The sequence below is a fragment of the Clinocottus analis genome, unplaced genomic scaffold, assembly GCF_023055335.1.
Source record: "Clinocottus analis isolate CAN_PGR_092001 unplaced genomic scaffold, fCliAna1.0.p SCAF_235, whole genome shotgun sequence".
In the NCBI taxonomy this organism is placed as follows: Eukaryota; Metazoa; Chordata; class Actinopteri; order Perciformes; family Cottidae; genus Clinocottus; species Clinocottus analis.
Genome location: NW_027175971.1, coordinates 1 through 14,790, shown reverse-complemented (window position 1 = coordinate 14,790; position 14,790 = coordinate 1). Strand labels below are relative to the sequence as shown.

The window sequence follows — 14,790 nt, the reverse complement described above, 5'->3', positions numbered from 1 at the left end:
TATCTCGATAGCATGGCTCTCCTCCTCCTCCTCCTCCCTAAACAAAGAGCTGGTGACCTTAATACAGTCTTCATTGAGATCATCCGGTCAGCTGTTCTCTGCTGCAGGTGATGAGCCGCTGGGTCCTAAAGCCTGCCTCGTGGCATCTCCATGTGGTTTCTTACTATTTTAATAAAAACATTTTTTTTTACTGTGTAACATGCCATCTACATGTTTAGTATTTCGTTTTTTTTTTATTGATATTTGGTGTTTTCAGAGCTAATCATTAAAATAAAAATGTTTTTTTTTATATTTAGAAAAGTTTCTACATATAAAAATGTTCGAATCTTCAAACTGATAAAAATCTAAATAATAATGTTTGTTGACCCTTCAAAAGAAACCTCCTACATTTTCTCTTCTTCTTCTTCTGACATAGTTCAGTTCTTCTTTTACTAAACTAAAGAACATTCTTATAAAATGAAAGACTTCAGTCAATAATTCACTAATAAAGTACTCAATCGAAGAGTAATACTTTATCATGGCTGTGCTCATGGAGTCCAGGTCACGACCTTGACGGCGGTCTGCGCGGCGCGCCGGACGTCCTCGTCCTCCTGCGCCGCCTCGCTCCTCCTCACCAGCAGGGGGAGCCGCTTCAGCAGGAGGCAGCGGCCAGCCGGAGCCTCGGCCAGCGCCGCCAGAGCCCTGAGGGAGTACAGGACCAGAGCCTTCCTCCTCTTCCTCTCCTCCTCCTCCTCCTCCTCCTCCTGCTCCCTGGACACCAGGTCCAGGAGGATGGGGATCACGTCCAGGGCCAGACACCGCTGCTTTCCTGCAAGCCGATTGGTCCGCAGGTGTCACATGGTGCGGTAAAGGTGGTGGGAGGAGTCACATGGTGAGTTTAAGGTGGTGGGAGGAGTCACAGTGAGGGAAAGTACTTCACAGCGTGTACTTGTACCTGGAGTGATGATCGTGGCGTACATGATGACTCCGGCGGCGTTGGCCTGCACCTGCACATCTTCATCCTGCAGCAGGTGCACCAGGACAGGAAGTAGCATCTGCTCACACACCTGCCGCCTCCCGTCTTCACACACGCTGAAACCAGCAGAGATCTCTTAAAGGGACAGTACAGATACACACGCTGAAACCAGCAGAGATCTCTTAAAGGGACAGTACGGATACTGTGAGGGGCTTAACCGCCAGCTAGTGAGTGTTGTGGTGACACTTTGGTGTCACCACAACACTCACTAGCTGAGTGTTAAGTTCAAGTTGAACCACTAAAAGGAGTTGAAGTGTTTGAACAGAGTGGAGTTTCTAAAGTTTCAGTTAAGGTATAAGAGGTGAAGGAAGTTGAAGTGTTGAGTAAAAGTTGAATCAGTGGTACAAGCTGAACCACTGAAAGCAGTTGAGGCGTGTCTGACCTGAGGGCCATCAGCGCTCCAGCCGCCTCCCTGCGGATGTTGGGGGAGCGATGGGAGAGTTTGCGTCCCAGCAGCGAGACGCCGTCTGAGGCCAGAGCCGGCAGAGCGTCCAGCCAGGAGCAGGAGCTGATGGTGGAGAGGAGCAGCACCTCCTCCTCCTCCTTATGCTCCTCCTCCTCCTTGTGCTTCTGCTTTTGCTCCTCTTCCTCCTCCTTATGCTCCTCCTCCTCCTTGTGCTTCTGCTTTTGCTCCTCTTCCTCCTCCTTATACTCTTCTTCCTCCTTATGTTTCTCCTCCTCCTTATGCTCCTCCTCCTCCTTGTGCTCCTCCTCCTCCTTGTGCTCCTCCTTGTGCTCCTCCTCCTCCTTGTGCTCCTGCTTTTGCTCCTCCTCATGCTCCTTCTCCTCCTTGTGCTCCTCCTCCTTTTTGTGCTCCTCCTCCTCCTGCTCCTCCCTCTCCTCATGCTCCTTCTCCTCCTTATGCTCCTCCTCCTCCTTATGCTCCTCCTCCTCCTCCTTATGGTCCTCCTCCTTTTGCTCCTCCTCCTCCTTGTGCTCCTCCTTGTGCTCCTCCTCCTCCTGCTGCTCTTCTCCCTCCTTATGCTCCTCCCCCTCCTTATGCTCCTCCTCCTCCTTGCGCTCCTCCTTGCGCTCCTCCTTGTGCTCCTCCTCCTCCTGCTCCTCCCCCTCCTTATGCTCCTCCTCCTCCTTATGCTCCTCCCCCTCCTTATGCTCCTCCTCCTCCTCCTTATGCTCCTCCTTCTCCTCCTTCTGATCCTCCTCCTTATGCTCCTCCTCCGCCTTATGCTCCTCCTCCTCCTGCTCCTCCTCCTCCTTATGCTCCTCCTTCTCCTCCTTCTGATCCTCCTCCTTATGCTCCTCCTCCGCCTTATGCTCCTCCTCCTCCTGCTCCTCCTCCTCCTCCTTATGCTCCTCCTTGTGCTCCTCCTCCTCCTGCTCCTCCTCGTCTTCATGCTCCTCCTCTCTGAGCTTCAGCATCAGTTTAGGAACCAGACTCAGCAGAGCGTCGGCACCTGCAGAGTTTCAGCTCCCTGTCACTCAAACTGTGACCAACTTCAGCGATCAGAGGACACGAAATATAATATATAATATATAATACATACTATATACTAGTACTTTGTTCATCAGTCAGGAGCCATGTTTTATACAACATATAATTATTTTCTTGTATTTAAATATATATATATATATATATATATATATAAATATATATATATATATATATATATATATATAAATATATATATATATATATATATATATAAATATATAAATATATATATATATATATATATATATATATATATATATATATATATATATATATATATATATATATATATATATATATATATGATCTGCAAGCCTTTACTATAACTTGTATAAGTTCCCAGCATGCAGTGGGAGCGGCTCACCTGCGGGCAGCAGAGCGAGGCGGCTCAGCACGCCCAGGACGCTCCTCCTGCAGGAGGACGAGGAGTCCAGCAGCGTAGCCAGAGCAGGCAGGAGGGAGGAGGCCAGCACGGCCTGTCTGCAGGAGCAACACACAGGTTACACCGCCACCTGCTGGAGAGCACGGGGACTACAGGCACCACAAAGAGGACTACAAGGACCACAAAGAGGACTACAAAGAGGACTACACGGACCACAAAGAGGACTACAAGGACCACAAGGACCACAAAGAGGACTACACGGACCACAAAGAGGACTACAAGAACCACAAAGAGGACTACAAGGACCACAAAGAGGACTACAAGGACCACAAAGAGGACTACAAGGACCACAAGGACCACAAAGAGGACTACAAGGACCACAAAGAGGACTACACGGACCACAAAGAGGACTACAAGAACCACAAAGAGGACTACAAGGACCACAAGGACCACAAAGAGGACTACAAGGACTACAAGGACTACAAAGAGGACCATAATGATCACGAACAGGACTACAAACAGGACTAGAATGACTACAAGGACTACAAACTGCCTACCTGCCGATACTGTGGGAGGTCATCAGGTAAAGCAGCTCGCAGGTTTTTGTTCTGACTGAAGAATCTTCATCTTTAAACAAAACTTTCAGCTGCTCCAGAAAACCTGCAGAAGAAGAAGAAAGAGGAGAAGAAGAAGAAGAAGAAGAAGAAGAAGAAGAAGAAGAAGAAGAAGAAGAAGAAGAAGAAGAAGAAGAAGAAGAAGAAGAAGAAATCCGCCCTCTGTAGACTTTTTACTCCCATTGTAGAATACAGTAAATGCTATTGTAAATACAATGTATTACGAGATTAATACTTATATATTAATGTATAATGTATATAATAATTCTATAGCCGTAGACGCAGGTGCGTGACGTCACCTCCGGTGGCGGTGTGGTGGATCCGGTCCGGGTCGTGGATCAGGTCGCAGAGGGAGGCCAGGGCCCGCAGCCGGGAGTCCGCATCCGGCTGCAGCAGCTCCTCGAACAGCTGCGGCACCGCCCGCCGGCCGAAGGCCACCGGGGCCCGGGTGGGGTCCAGAACCACGTGCTGGTCCACCGAGGTATCCGCCATTTGCCCGGTTCAACCGGAGAAATGCAGGGGAAAACACTGCGGTCGCCTAGCAACCCGAAACTAGAAGCCAGGGAGAAGACGTCACTTCCGGATATTACGTCAATGAGAACCGTGGAACTTCTCACAAAGCGATAAAACAAAATCACAAACACATCGTTATTTATCAATTACGTATTTTAACCGTTCAATATTTAATATTACGTAAATTCATTTTATTAATATTATTTTAATAATTTCGGGTCCGTTGGAACAACCGCCACACAACGGCCGCCTAGCAACACCGAAACCGGAAGCCGGAGAGTAACGTCACTTCCGGAATATGTCAGCGTGAGAAGCTGATGGAAACATTACGACTTAAAAGCAACAAATATTAAAAACATCCAAAATATCTCAAACTAAATATAATTCAAGATCCTTAAAGAACTTCAAATAGAAAACGTTATTTTACAAAAGTTTAAATCCAAACTAGTTCCATTTGTAATAAAGGAGACACTGAACATTATTATCTATTTAAATGTAGAAGAAAAGAAAATAACGATTTAAGAAATATTAGGAAATAGACAAGTGGAACTTCACACAAACCACAGACACGCATTGTGTATTAGTTGTGTTATGTATCAGTTATGTATTAGTTACGTGTGTTTGATATTACATTCATTTATGCTTATGTCAGGACCGGTTTGGATTCTAACCGGTCCTGATTCTGGTTCTGGTCTCTGGTTGTGGTGAAGCTACATACTGAAGCGTGACCATTTAGATCAAAAGCTGGACGTGTTTCTTTGGAAACATTTTATTGATCTTGTTGTGGACATGAAGGTTCAGACGTCTAAACAACAAAAACAAGAACAAACCTTCACAACAAAAATTGTCTCAGTGTTCAGATTCTGAAAATTAATAATAATAATAAAAAAATGGTAATTTCTTCAACTACTTCTTCTTCTTCTTGCTCTTCTTTCCTCCGTCTCCTTGCTGGGAACCGGACTCTCCTCCTCCGGTCTTCTGGGTTCTGGTCTTCAGCTTTGGGATCATCTCAGCTACGTAGACCATCACGTCTTTACCTGAAGGAACAAGCGTCATTGCATCTGCCTGTCAATCACCTGTAGCCCTGCCCTAAAGCATCTCTGTCAATCATCCACCAGAGGAGTCGCCCCCTGGTGGTCAGGAGAGAGAATGCAGCTTTAACACATGAAGCATAGACTTCTATACAACCAGAGGAGTCGCCCCCTGGTGGTCAGGAGAGAGAATGCAGCTTTAACACATGAAGCATAGACTTCTATACAACCAGAGGAGTCGCCCCCTGGTGGTCAGGAGAGAGAATGCAGCTTTAACACATGAAGCATAGACTTCTATACAACCAGAGAAGTCTCCTGGAGGACTTACGGGACGTGAACTTGTCCTGACAGAAGCTGCCGTCTTCCTGCTTCACCTGAACTCTGACTCGACCTCTGAACTGGACGTCTCTGTTCCACTCTCTGGGGTGCATTTTGTTCTGGAAAACACACATTTTATATATAAAAATACATGATGTCCCTGTCCTCCTCGTCGTCGTCGTCGTCGTCGTCCTTCTCCTCCTCCTCCTCCTCCTCCTCCTCTCACCTCCAGGTAGACGTTCATCCCGGCGGCCGTCAGCACGTCTCTGATCTCGGCACATGACGGGTTCTCCACCGCCTGCAGACACACGACAACGTGTCAACATCACGTGACTACGACTAAACGCGCCACATTTCAACCGGGACCAAAGCCACCTGACCCTTCACAATAAAAACCCTGGGCATAAACACTAAGTGTGTATCAGAGGAAAAGGAGACAACATCAAACATTAAAAGCTGGAGGAACCTTCTCTGTCGGGATCCTCCGTCCTTCGGCCAGAGTCTTCTTACTGTTGATGTAGATCGGATACACGCAGATGAACCTGAAACACACACACACACGCACACACTTTTCATGAGAAATTAATGAATCAATTAACTGTAAACAATACAGATTACTACATAATAATCACAGTAGATAACTTGCTCTGAATTAATCCGTTGATAAACATTCATATAATCACATTTCTATAGTGTTAAGATGAATAAACCAATAAAACGCAGCAGGGATCAATAAAGTGAAGTTAAAGGAGCCTTAATACACGTCATGCTAAGGAAAAGCAACACACACCAGACTCTGTGTAGAAAAAGGGCACTTTGACGTTTGCTGCCGTTTCTATATCAGACGTTGTAAAACGGGTCTTTATGTTTTTATTTTACACACCAAGTATTTTAGTGGTACACGGTATTCGTTCAGCTCATCAGTTATCTCTGTTTACGACTGTTGACCTCTCTAACGTCTCTCTCACAAGCCCTCACTTCCAAAGCATAAACCCCCCAAAAAGTCAGTTTTTGTTTGGATGAAAAACTAAAACCCAAATTAAATGCATGCCGAATTACAGAGCGACCCTTTAGGATCGTTGTGTTTTCGCCAGAAACTATGAACAAGCGAGATTAGAGTGCTGTAATAAGAGTTACACTTAAAAGACGCAAATGTTCTACACGGGTTTGTCAACTCGCTCGCTGTAGCCTAGCTTAGCGGGGCTAACAGGCAAGCCTGCGCCAGAACTCACCTCTCTTTGTCGGCGTGGTTCTTGGTCAGATGAGCCATGTTCGGTCCGGTCGAGTCTCAGCCGGATAAAACGACAAACAACACGGTTTTCACTGCCGTACACACGCCGCCATAGGGCCGCTGCACATGCGCAGTGATCGGTTGTGTCTTCTTCGTCTTCTTTGTTGGAATATAAACCACCGTTTGAGGTTCATACCACCCCCAACTGCACCGGAGTGTAACAGCAAGGCAGTAAACTCTTGTCTGGTGTCGTCATACAGCCAGCAGTTTATATTTATATTGGTTAAGCAACACACGATGACGTTAGTTTAACCGAAAACATGTTGTAATGAATATGCGTCTCAGGTGGAAAAGAAAGCGAAGAAGAAAAAAAAGGACCTTATTGCCTCTTCCGGTCTGGATACACGCTACTCATTGGTCATTTTGTGTTGAACCCGCCTACTTTACTTGTACTCCCCCCTGATTGGACGACTGCGTGATCGCGTCACCACAGCGTCCTTTCTGATTCGCTGGAAAGGTTTTGGCGGCGCCAGAAGCGTCGGGTTCGAACACACAACATCTAAGTTAGTTTACTAGCGTTCGTGTTGGAGCTTTACCGCCGAAAACACAGTGTCGTGTCCGCTGCCGGAGCGGGAGAGGAGCTCCCCTTGTCAGCATGGATGTCCACCAACGTCACGGCGATGTAGAGGAGATATCAAAGAAACTGGACGAGTAAGTAACGCCGACAGTTAGCATCGGTTAGCCACATTTATGCTAACGCTTCATGTGTTCTAACACAATGTATGACGTCATCATATAAAGTAACTGATATCTCTCTCTCTCTCTCTCTCTCTCTCTCTCTCTCTCTCTATATATATATATATAGATATCTATATATATATATAGATATCTATATATAGATATCTATATATATATAGATATATATATATATATATATATATATATATCTATATATCTATATATATATATATATATCTATATATCTATATATATATATATAGAGAGAGAGAGAGAGATATATCTATATGTATAGATATATATAGATATATCTCATTGTGTATTTTACTGAGGTAGTATTCTGAGTGAAGGGCTTGTAGTATTTGTATGTTGTATTATTAATACTGCACTTCCTGGTTGTGGGTGTTTTTGACCCTGAGCTTGTCTCCTCAGGTGTTTATCTGTAGACGACGAGCAGGTGGAAACCTACCGCAGGTACGTCATCAAAGCTTTTATTTTGACATGTACTACTGCAGTTTATCAGAGCTCTGAGTACTTTGTGTTTTACATCACAGCCGTGAGCGAATATTCTGTTGTATAAAACTAGTAAAACACGTTGAGGCTCTTTGGTAAACCAGAGAAAGTAGAGAGTGTTTACTCTGTGTTTACTCTGTGTTTACTCTCTGTTGACCCCAACATCACCTGGTCGCCGTGGCCACGATGCACCAAACCAGTGAATATTAAACGTCTCGTTTCTTCCTTCAGATTAATCCAAGATGGGAAAAACGTCGGCCGGCAAGGAGACATGAAGGAAGCTCTGAGGTTGTTCAGACTGGCCTTCGACATCCGGCAGAGCGAGAAACTGAAGAGCCGGATCCAGAGGATCGAGGACCACCTCGCTGAGGAAGACGAGGAGGAGGAAGACGACGACTTCGTCAACGTCAACGGCAGCGGCTTGATGCTCTTTAAAGACTTGCACGACAAGCTGTACGGCTACCAGCGGGACGGCGTGGCCTTCCTGTACGGCCTCCACCGAGACGGCCGCAGAGGAGGCATCCTGGCGGACGACATGGGCCTCGGCAAGACCATCCAGGTCATCTCCTTCCTGTCCGGCATGTACGACGCCGAGCTGGCCAAGCACACGCTGCTGGTCATGCCCACGTCGCTCATCACCAACTGGACCAAGGAGTTCGCCAAGTGGACGCCCGGCATGCGGGTCAAGGACTTCCACGGCCCCGTCAAGGAGAGGACCCGCAACCTGGAGAAGGTGCAGCGCCGCGGCGGCGTGCTGCTGACCACCTACACCATGGTCATGAACAACTGGCAGCAGCTGTCGGCGCACCGCGGCGCCGAGTTCACGTGGGACTACGTGATCCTGGACGAGGCGCACAAGATCAAGACGGCGTCCACCAAGACGGCCAAGAGCGTCTACGCCGTGTCGGCGAAGAACCGGGTTCTCCTCACGGGCACGCCGGTCCAGAACAACCTGAAGGAGATGTGGGCTCTGTTCGACTTCGCGTGCCGTGGAACCCTCCTGGGGACGGCCAAGACCTTCAAGACGGAGTACGAGAACCCCATCACCCGGGCCAGAGAGAAGGACGCCACGCCGGGGGAGAAGGCTCTCGGGGCCCGGATGTCCGAGGACCTCGTCGCCAGGATAACGCCGCACTTCCTGCGCAGAACCAAGGCGGAAGTCAACAAGACCGACGTCTCGCGGCGGGAAGAGGACGACGGCCGAGCGCCGGAGCCCCCGAAAGACTCAGGAGCCGCCATGCCGGCGCTGAAGAGGAAGAACGACCTGATCGTGTGGACGTACCTGAGCGCCGTGCAGGAGGACGTGTACCGGCAGTTCATCTCTCTGGACCACATCAAGGAGCTGCTCATGACCACCAGGTCGCCGCTGGCCGAGCTCAACATCATGAAGAAGCTGTGCGACCACCCGCGGCTGTTCTCCGCCGCCGCCGTCGCCAAGCTGGGCCTCGCCGACGGCCGCGACGGAGACCAGCCGGGCGCCGCGGGGAGCATCGCCGACGTGCCCGACGACACCCTGATCGCCGAGTCCGGGAAGATGGTCTTCCTGTTCGCCCTCCTGGAGCGGCTCCGGGACGAGGGCCACCGCACGCTGGTGTTCGCTCGCTACCGGAAGGTTCTGGACATCATCCAGCGCATCCTGGGGAACCGCGGCTTCAAGGTGATGCGGCTGGACGGGACGGTGACCCAGCTGGCGGAGCGCGAGCGGCTCATCACCCGCTTCCAGACGGACGCCAGCTACTCCGTCTTCCTCCTCACCACGCAGGTGGGCGGCGTCGGCATCACGCTGACGGCGGCCGACCGGGTCGTGATCTACGACCCCAGCTGGAACCCGGCGACGGACGCCCAGGCGGTGGACCGGGCGTACCGCATCGGCCAGACGGACAACGTGGTCATCTACCGGCTGATCACCTGCGGCACGGTGGAGGAGAAGATCTACCGCCGGCAGGTCTTCAAGGACTCGCTCATCCGGCAGAGCACCGGCGACAAGAAGAACCCGTTCCGCTACTTCAGCAAGCAGGAGCTGAAGGAGCTGTTTGTCCTGGAGGACACGCGCCGCTCCTCCACGCAGCTGCAGCTGCAGGCGCTGCACTCCAGGCACCGGCGGACCGACCCCGAGCTGGACGAGCACATCGCCCGCCTGCACGCCATGGAGATGTTCGGCATCACTGACCACGACCTCATGTTCTCGCTGGACGTGGAGCAGGACGAGGCGCCGGAGGACCGGGAGGCGCAGCACTACATCGAGGGCCGGGTGCAGAAGGCGCAGGAGCTGATGGAGGCCGAGTCGGAGCTGCAGAGGCAGCTGGCGGAGAGCGTGGCGTCCGGCACGGAGCCGGCCTGGCTCCGGCAGCAGGTATGGAGGATTTCTTTCGTTCATTCCTGTATTTATTCATGCGTTCATTTATTCATACGTCATTTTCTGTCCTCCGTGAACAGGAGCCCGACGACAACGGCAGAGAGCGGAAAACCGACCCGAGACCCGGTCCGTCCTTCCCGCGGCACGATGTCAGCGGCTCGCCGGGGGCGGAGCCGGACCGGTCCGGTTCTGACCTCGAGGGCGTGCGACCGGCCGCCGGCCCGGTGATCGATCTCACCGCAGACGAGAGCGTCGCGTCGGACGATGAAGTCGTCAATCTGGAAGGAAACCGAGACGAGCGCCCGGCCGTCAAGCGGGAGCGGAGCGCCACCGAGGTCATCGAGGAGTCTTCTGTGACGGCGGAGGAGGCGATGGAGGAGTCTTTGCTCATCCAGGAGTCTTTGGTGGCGGCTCGAGACCCGATGGACCGGTCCGGGGCGGCAGAGGGAGACGGCGTCCCGGCCTTCTCGGCGCCGCTGAACAGACGTCTCTCCGTCTTGAAGCCGGACGCATCGTCGCCGTCGGGACTCGAGTCCTTCGGGGGAAACTTCAATCTACAGCTCGAGGAGAGCGACTTGTTCTCTGACCGCGAGGAGGCGGCGGATCCCGAGGAGGAGGAGGAGGAGAGGAAGCTGCTCCTGCAGCTGCAGGCGGACGGGAGCTTCGACATCTACAAGTCTCTGAACGAGAGTCGACACCGACGAGCGAGCCTCGGCCACGCCTCCGATCCGGACGGCTCCATCGTGGCCACCAAGAAGAGAAGGGCAGCGGTGATTTACGACAGTGACGATGATGAAGAGGAGGAGGAGGAAGAGGAGGGTCAACTCAACAACTCGTTCCAGGTCCTTGGAGCCTCTACTCCGAAATCTGGCCCCGCCCCTCTCCGAAAGAGCTTGGGAGGAAACGCCTCTGTGGCCTCACGCCGCTCCTTCATCCTGTCCATGATGGAAGACATCGACCTCGGACCGGTCGGGGAGGAGGAGGAGCAGGAGGAGCAGGAGGAGGAGAAGGAGAAGGAGGAGGAGGAGGAAGAAGAAGAGGAGGAGGAAGTTTCAGGGAAGCACTCGTACGAAGAGGAAATCATTGGTTTAACTCGTGATGAGCTTCAGCTGGAGGAGACAGCGGGAGAGACGTTAAACACAGAGGAAGAGGAGGAGTCTGGACAGGAAGGGGAGGGGTCAAGCAACATGGATGAGTCAGGACAGGAAGGGGAGGAGTCAAGCGTGCCCGAGCTCGCCTCCGACGAGAAGATGGATCAGTGCACCGCTGGAGTGAAGACGAAGGGCATCGGCCCGTCGGAAGAGGAAGAGGAAGAGAGCTTCCTCTCGCTGGTCAGAAAAGGGAAGGAGAGGAAGAGCGAGGGGAAGCTGGACGAGGCCTTGAGCTTCTTCCTGCGAGCCATCGACCTGCAGCCCGGAGACCCCGAGGTCCAGCTCATGACCATCCAGCTGTACCGGCAGCAGAGCCGCTGACGCTGCTAATGCTAATGCTAATGCTAATGCTGCTGGAGACCTGTGTTCATGCCATTCATCGTTATGATGCAACGGGTTTTATACCTACTCTGCTAATGATTATTTATAAAAAATAAAATGTTTAATACCTGTACTTATCGTACTTTAATTAAATTCATTTTCCAGTCAAACGTTTTATTTATTTATTTATTTATATTTATGTCTTTGGGTCAACATAAGTTAAGATGATGTACTTTAAAAGTTGATTTGATTTTAAGTACTTTTATTTTTTAATCTGTACTTTTTTATTTTATTTATTTGTCCCTTTTGGATGAACGAGTTAGCAGAAAATTGTAAACATTTGTGTTTATTATATCAGGAAAACATTTTATTTAACTCATTAATTCTTCTCTTTCAGCGGCTTAAAACGCCTCATGGGTGCGTTTGAATAAAGTGTCGGGACGTCCCGGTGGACTTCCGGTGAAGGTCGAACTTCCTCCTGATCGCCACTTGAGAGGAGCGCTCGGTTCGCTCCTCTGAACAGCCCGGTGTAAACGGCGCATGCGCGGTCGAAGCTGTTTTTTTTCTTCTCCCAGCTGGAGATTATTTTTGTGACGTGAGCAGAAGATAACAGCCGGATGCCTTCTGGTTTCACCGGGGTGACTTCAAAATAAAAGCCCTTCGACGACGCGCATTATTGTTTTTACAATAACGCTGTTGTAAAGTTATTTGTTAACTCGTGGAAGATTAGAGGGTTTTATGAAATAGTGTTTATAAGTTGTCAGTTTTTTAAATAAATTGGGTGCATTTAACAACAAAATGAAAAGGACAAATACATAATTGACACTTAAAAAAATTATCAAAAGAATGTAGAAAAAAATAACACATTATTATGATCATTATAGTGTGCGGGGTATTTATAAACAAATACACAACATTACAGGCTGATAGCCACAAAGTATTGTGTATGTTCGTGGAATTAAAAAGTAATAAGAAATACGGGTTTGAATTGAAATGAATAAATACAAACGACATAAGAGTCTTTACAACTTCACAGTTAACGAGTTTTTAAACAGTCGCGACTCTTATTCTGAAGGGCGCCACCGGAAGCGGCCAGTGTTTTTGGTGGCTTGTTTCAGGTTCCAGCTTCAGTTTACGAGGAGACGTTTGCTTCCCTCGGTGAGGACGGACGGTACCGGGCCCAGAGGACGCGTTCAGGCTCCCGCTTCCTGTCGGAACTCTCACCTTAAGCAACCGAAACAGCAGCAGCAGACATCTTGGATCCCACTCGCGGCTAAACGGGCACAGTGAGAGCCGAACTGGCCGCCGGGACAGGAATGGCTCGGCCGAGGAAGAAAAGCTCTCCGGGGTGTTCATAGGCTTGAGGGGGGCGGTGACAACGACTCTACTGGCTCCAGAACCGGGCGGTGACAACGACTCTACTGGCTCCAGAACCGGAAGCACGAGGACAGACTCAGAGAGACATTTAAAGAGGAAGAGAAGATGAAGATGATGGGAGGCAGAGTGGCGCTGCTGGAGCTCTGCTGCCTGCTGCTGCTGACCGGAAGCTCACTCTGCACGGGTGAGAGGAGGAGGAGGGGGGGAGTACAGTGAGGAAGAGGAGGAGGAGGGGAGTGCAGTGAGGAGGAGGAGGAGGAAGAGGAGGAGGAGGAGGAGGGGAGCACAGTGAGGAAGAGGAGGAGGGGAGTACAGTGAGAAAGAAGAGGAGGAGGGGAGCACAGTGAGAAAGAAGAGGAGGAGGGGAGTGCAGTGAGGAAGAGGAGGAGGAGGGGAGTACAGTGAGGAAGAGGAGGGGAGTGCAGTGAGGAAGAGGAGGATGAAGAGAACAGTGAGGTACAGGACATTACACTCTATAGTTTAGCTCCACCCACTTCTGGTTAAAGAAAATCAGTGAACTTTTAGTTTAACAATACAACTAAATGTGTGTGTGTGTGTGTGTGTGTGTGTGTGTGTGTGTGTGTGTGTGTGTGTGTGTGTTCAGCATTAAGCAGCTTTCAAGTCTTTCAGCAGCTCTGACAGTGACGGTGTGAGTCTGAATGAATCTGAGTGATACATTTACTGGAAACACACCACACACACACACACACACACACACACACACACACACACACACATTGTGTGACTGTGACTCACTGTTTTTTAACCAGCCTGAACATGAAATGAATAAATGTCTTGAGGCTCAAAATATTTGTTCTCACTTTGAGCTCAGAAACCTCTCAATAGAACCAATAGAACCAGAAACAATAGAACCATTACAAACAATAGAAACAATAGAACCATTACAAACAATAGAAACAATAGAACCATTACAAACAATAGAAACAATAGAACCATTACAAACAATAGAATCAATAGAAACAAGAGTCCCACCACATCACTTCTTCTGTGTTGTGTTCATGGTATGAAGTGTTTAACCCGTGCTAGCAGTTTCCCTCCGCTCCCAGCCGTTATGCTAAGCTAGGCTAACTAACCCACTAAATACATAAGAGCATTGTCCACATCTATAGACGTTAAACCAGAGACTGCAGCTGCTCTCCCCCCCCCCCTCCTCACCCCCCCCCCACACACACACACATACACAAGGTTACTAACCATATAGTCTGTCACAAACAGATGGAGACAAAGTGAACATACGCACACTTTACTGTGTGTGTGTGTGTGTGTCTCATCATGGATCTCATGATTCAGCTTCCTGCAGCGCGCTGGTGTGAGCGAGCCTCCTGATTGGTGGAGAGGACACATGTGGTGCTTCGTGCTTCCTGCTTCAGTCGTCTGTGTGTTTCTCCTGCAGACTCCCAGCAGACAGAACACCTCTCCTCCTATCAGCTGACCGTCCCCCGGCCAATAGGAGGCCGGCTGAGGCGGGACGCGGATGGCAGACCCCCTAATCAGGTACTGAGCAGAAGGCCCTGGTCTCTGCGCGACCTCTGACCTTTAGGAAACACACACTCAGCAGAGACACGGCTTCCTGTCCGCGTGACCTCGGCCAGCGCTGAGTCGGCAGCTCGATATCTCTCAGCAAAACGCTGTGTAACGCAGGACATCCCATAATGTTAACCCCTCATTAATAGATACATAATATCGTATTACTGTATGAACACACATCTTCATCTCCAATAGAAAGTGTGTGTGTACACGGCTAGCTAGACACACG

The 14,790-nt window shown here is 49.7% G+C and overlaps 3 protein-coding genes across 4 annotated transcripts; 1 reads left to right on the top strand and 2 right to left on the bottom strand.

The window, feature by feature from the left end:
• Positions 1-477: 477 nt before the first annotated feature.
• On the bottom strand, positions 478-4,031 carry LOC137793830 (radial spoke head 14 homolog). The gene is made up of 6 exons (XM_068590174.1): positions 3,764-4,031; positions 3,408-3,510; positions 2,833-2,948; positions 1,398-2,430; positions 935-1,071; positions 478-808 (listed from the first exon to the last, which is right to left on the bottom strand). Exons 1-6 carry the CDS (start codon positions 3,954-3,956, stop codon positions 528-530), a joined length of 1,863 nt encoding a protein of 620 aa, XP_068446275.1. The 5' UTR covers positions 3,957-4,031; the 3' UTR covers positions 478-527.
• A 699-nt stretch (positions 4,032-4,730) lies between these two features.
• On the bottom strand, positions 4,731-6,792 carry LOC137793831 (signal recognition particle 19 kDa protein-like). The gene is made up of 5 exons (XM_068590175.1): positions 6,559-6,792; positions 5,793-5,868; positions 5,553-5,624; positions 5,337-5,445; positions 4,731-5,014 (listed from the first exon to the last, which is right to left on the bottom strand). Exons 1-5 carry the CDS (start codon positions 6,594-6,596, stop codon positions 4,884-4,886), a joined length of 426 nt encoding a protein of 141 aa, XP_068446276.1. The 5' UTR covers positions 6,597-6,792; the 3' UTR covers positions 4,731-4,883.
• A 308-nt stretch (positions 6,793-7,100) lies between these two features.
• Positions 7,101-12,296, top strand: LOC137793829 (DNA excision repair protein ERCC-6-like). Of its 2 annotated transcripts, XM_068590173.1 has the most exons (5): positions 7,101-7,268; positions 7,728-7,769; positions 8,040-10,161; positions 10,245-11,591; positions 12,034-12,296. In XM_068590173.1, exons 1-5 carry the CDS (start codon positions 7,213-7,215, stop codon positions 12,061-12,063), a joined length of 3,597 nt encoding a protein of 1,198 aa, XP_068446274.1. In that variant the 5' UTR covers positions 7,101-7,212; the 3' UTR covers positions 12,064-12,296. The 2 variants fall into 2 exon arrangements, with proteins under 2 accessions (XP_068446274.1, XP_068446273.1); XM_068590172.1 differs by lacking the exon at positions 12,034-12,296 and having other exon boundaries at positions 10,245-11,806.
• Positions 12,297-14,790: the final 2,494 nt, after the last annotated feature.

Coding starts and splice junctions, on each gene's coding strand:
- LOC137793830 (XM_068590174.1), bottom strand. CDS start 3,956: ATGGCGGATACCTCGGTGGACCAGCACGTGGTTCTGGACCCCACCCGG. Junction 3,511..3,763: donor CCACCACACCGCCACCGGAG/GTGACGTCACGC, acceptor CTTCTTCTGCAG/GTTTTCTGGAGCAGCTGAAA. Junction 1,072..1,397: donor GGAGCGCTGATGGCCCTCAG/GTCAGACACGCC, acceptor TGCTGGTTTCAG/CGTGTGTGAAGACGGGAGGC.
- LOC137793831 (XM_068590175.1), bottom strand. CDS start 6,596: ATGGCTCATCTGACCAAGAACCACGCCGACAAAGAGAG. Junction 5,625..5,792: donor GGAGGATCCCGACAGAGAAG/GTTCCTCCAGCT, acceptor GTGTGTCTGCAG/GCGGTGGAGAACCCGTCATG. Junction 5,015..5,336: donor TCAGGACAAGTTCACGTCCC/GTAAGTCCTCCA, acceptor TTGTTCCTTCAG/GTAAAGACGTGATGGTCTAC.
- LOC137793829 (XM_068590172.1), top strand. CDS start 7,213: ATGGATGTCCACCAACGTCACGGCGATGTAGAGGAGATATCAAAGAAA. Junction 7,770..8,039: donor CAGGTGGAAACCTACCGCAG/GTACGTCATCAA, acceptor TTCTTCCTTCAG/ATTAATCCAAGATGGGAAAA. Junction 10,162..10,244: donor CGGCCTGGCTCCGGCAGCAG/GTATGGAGGATT, acceptor CTCCGTGAACAG/GAGCCCGACGACAACGGCAG.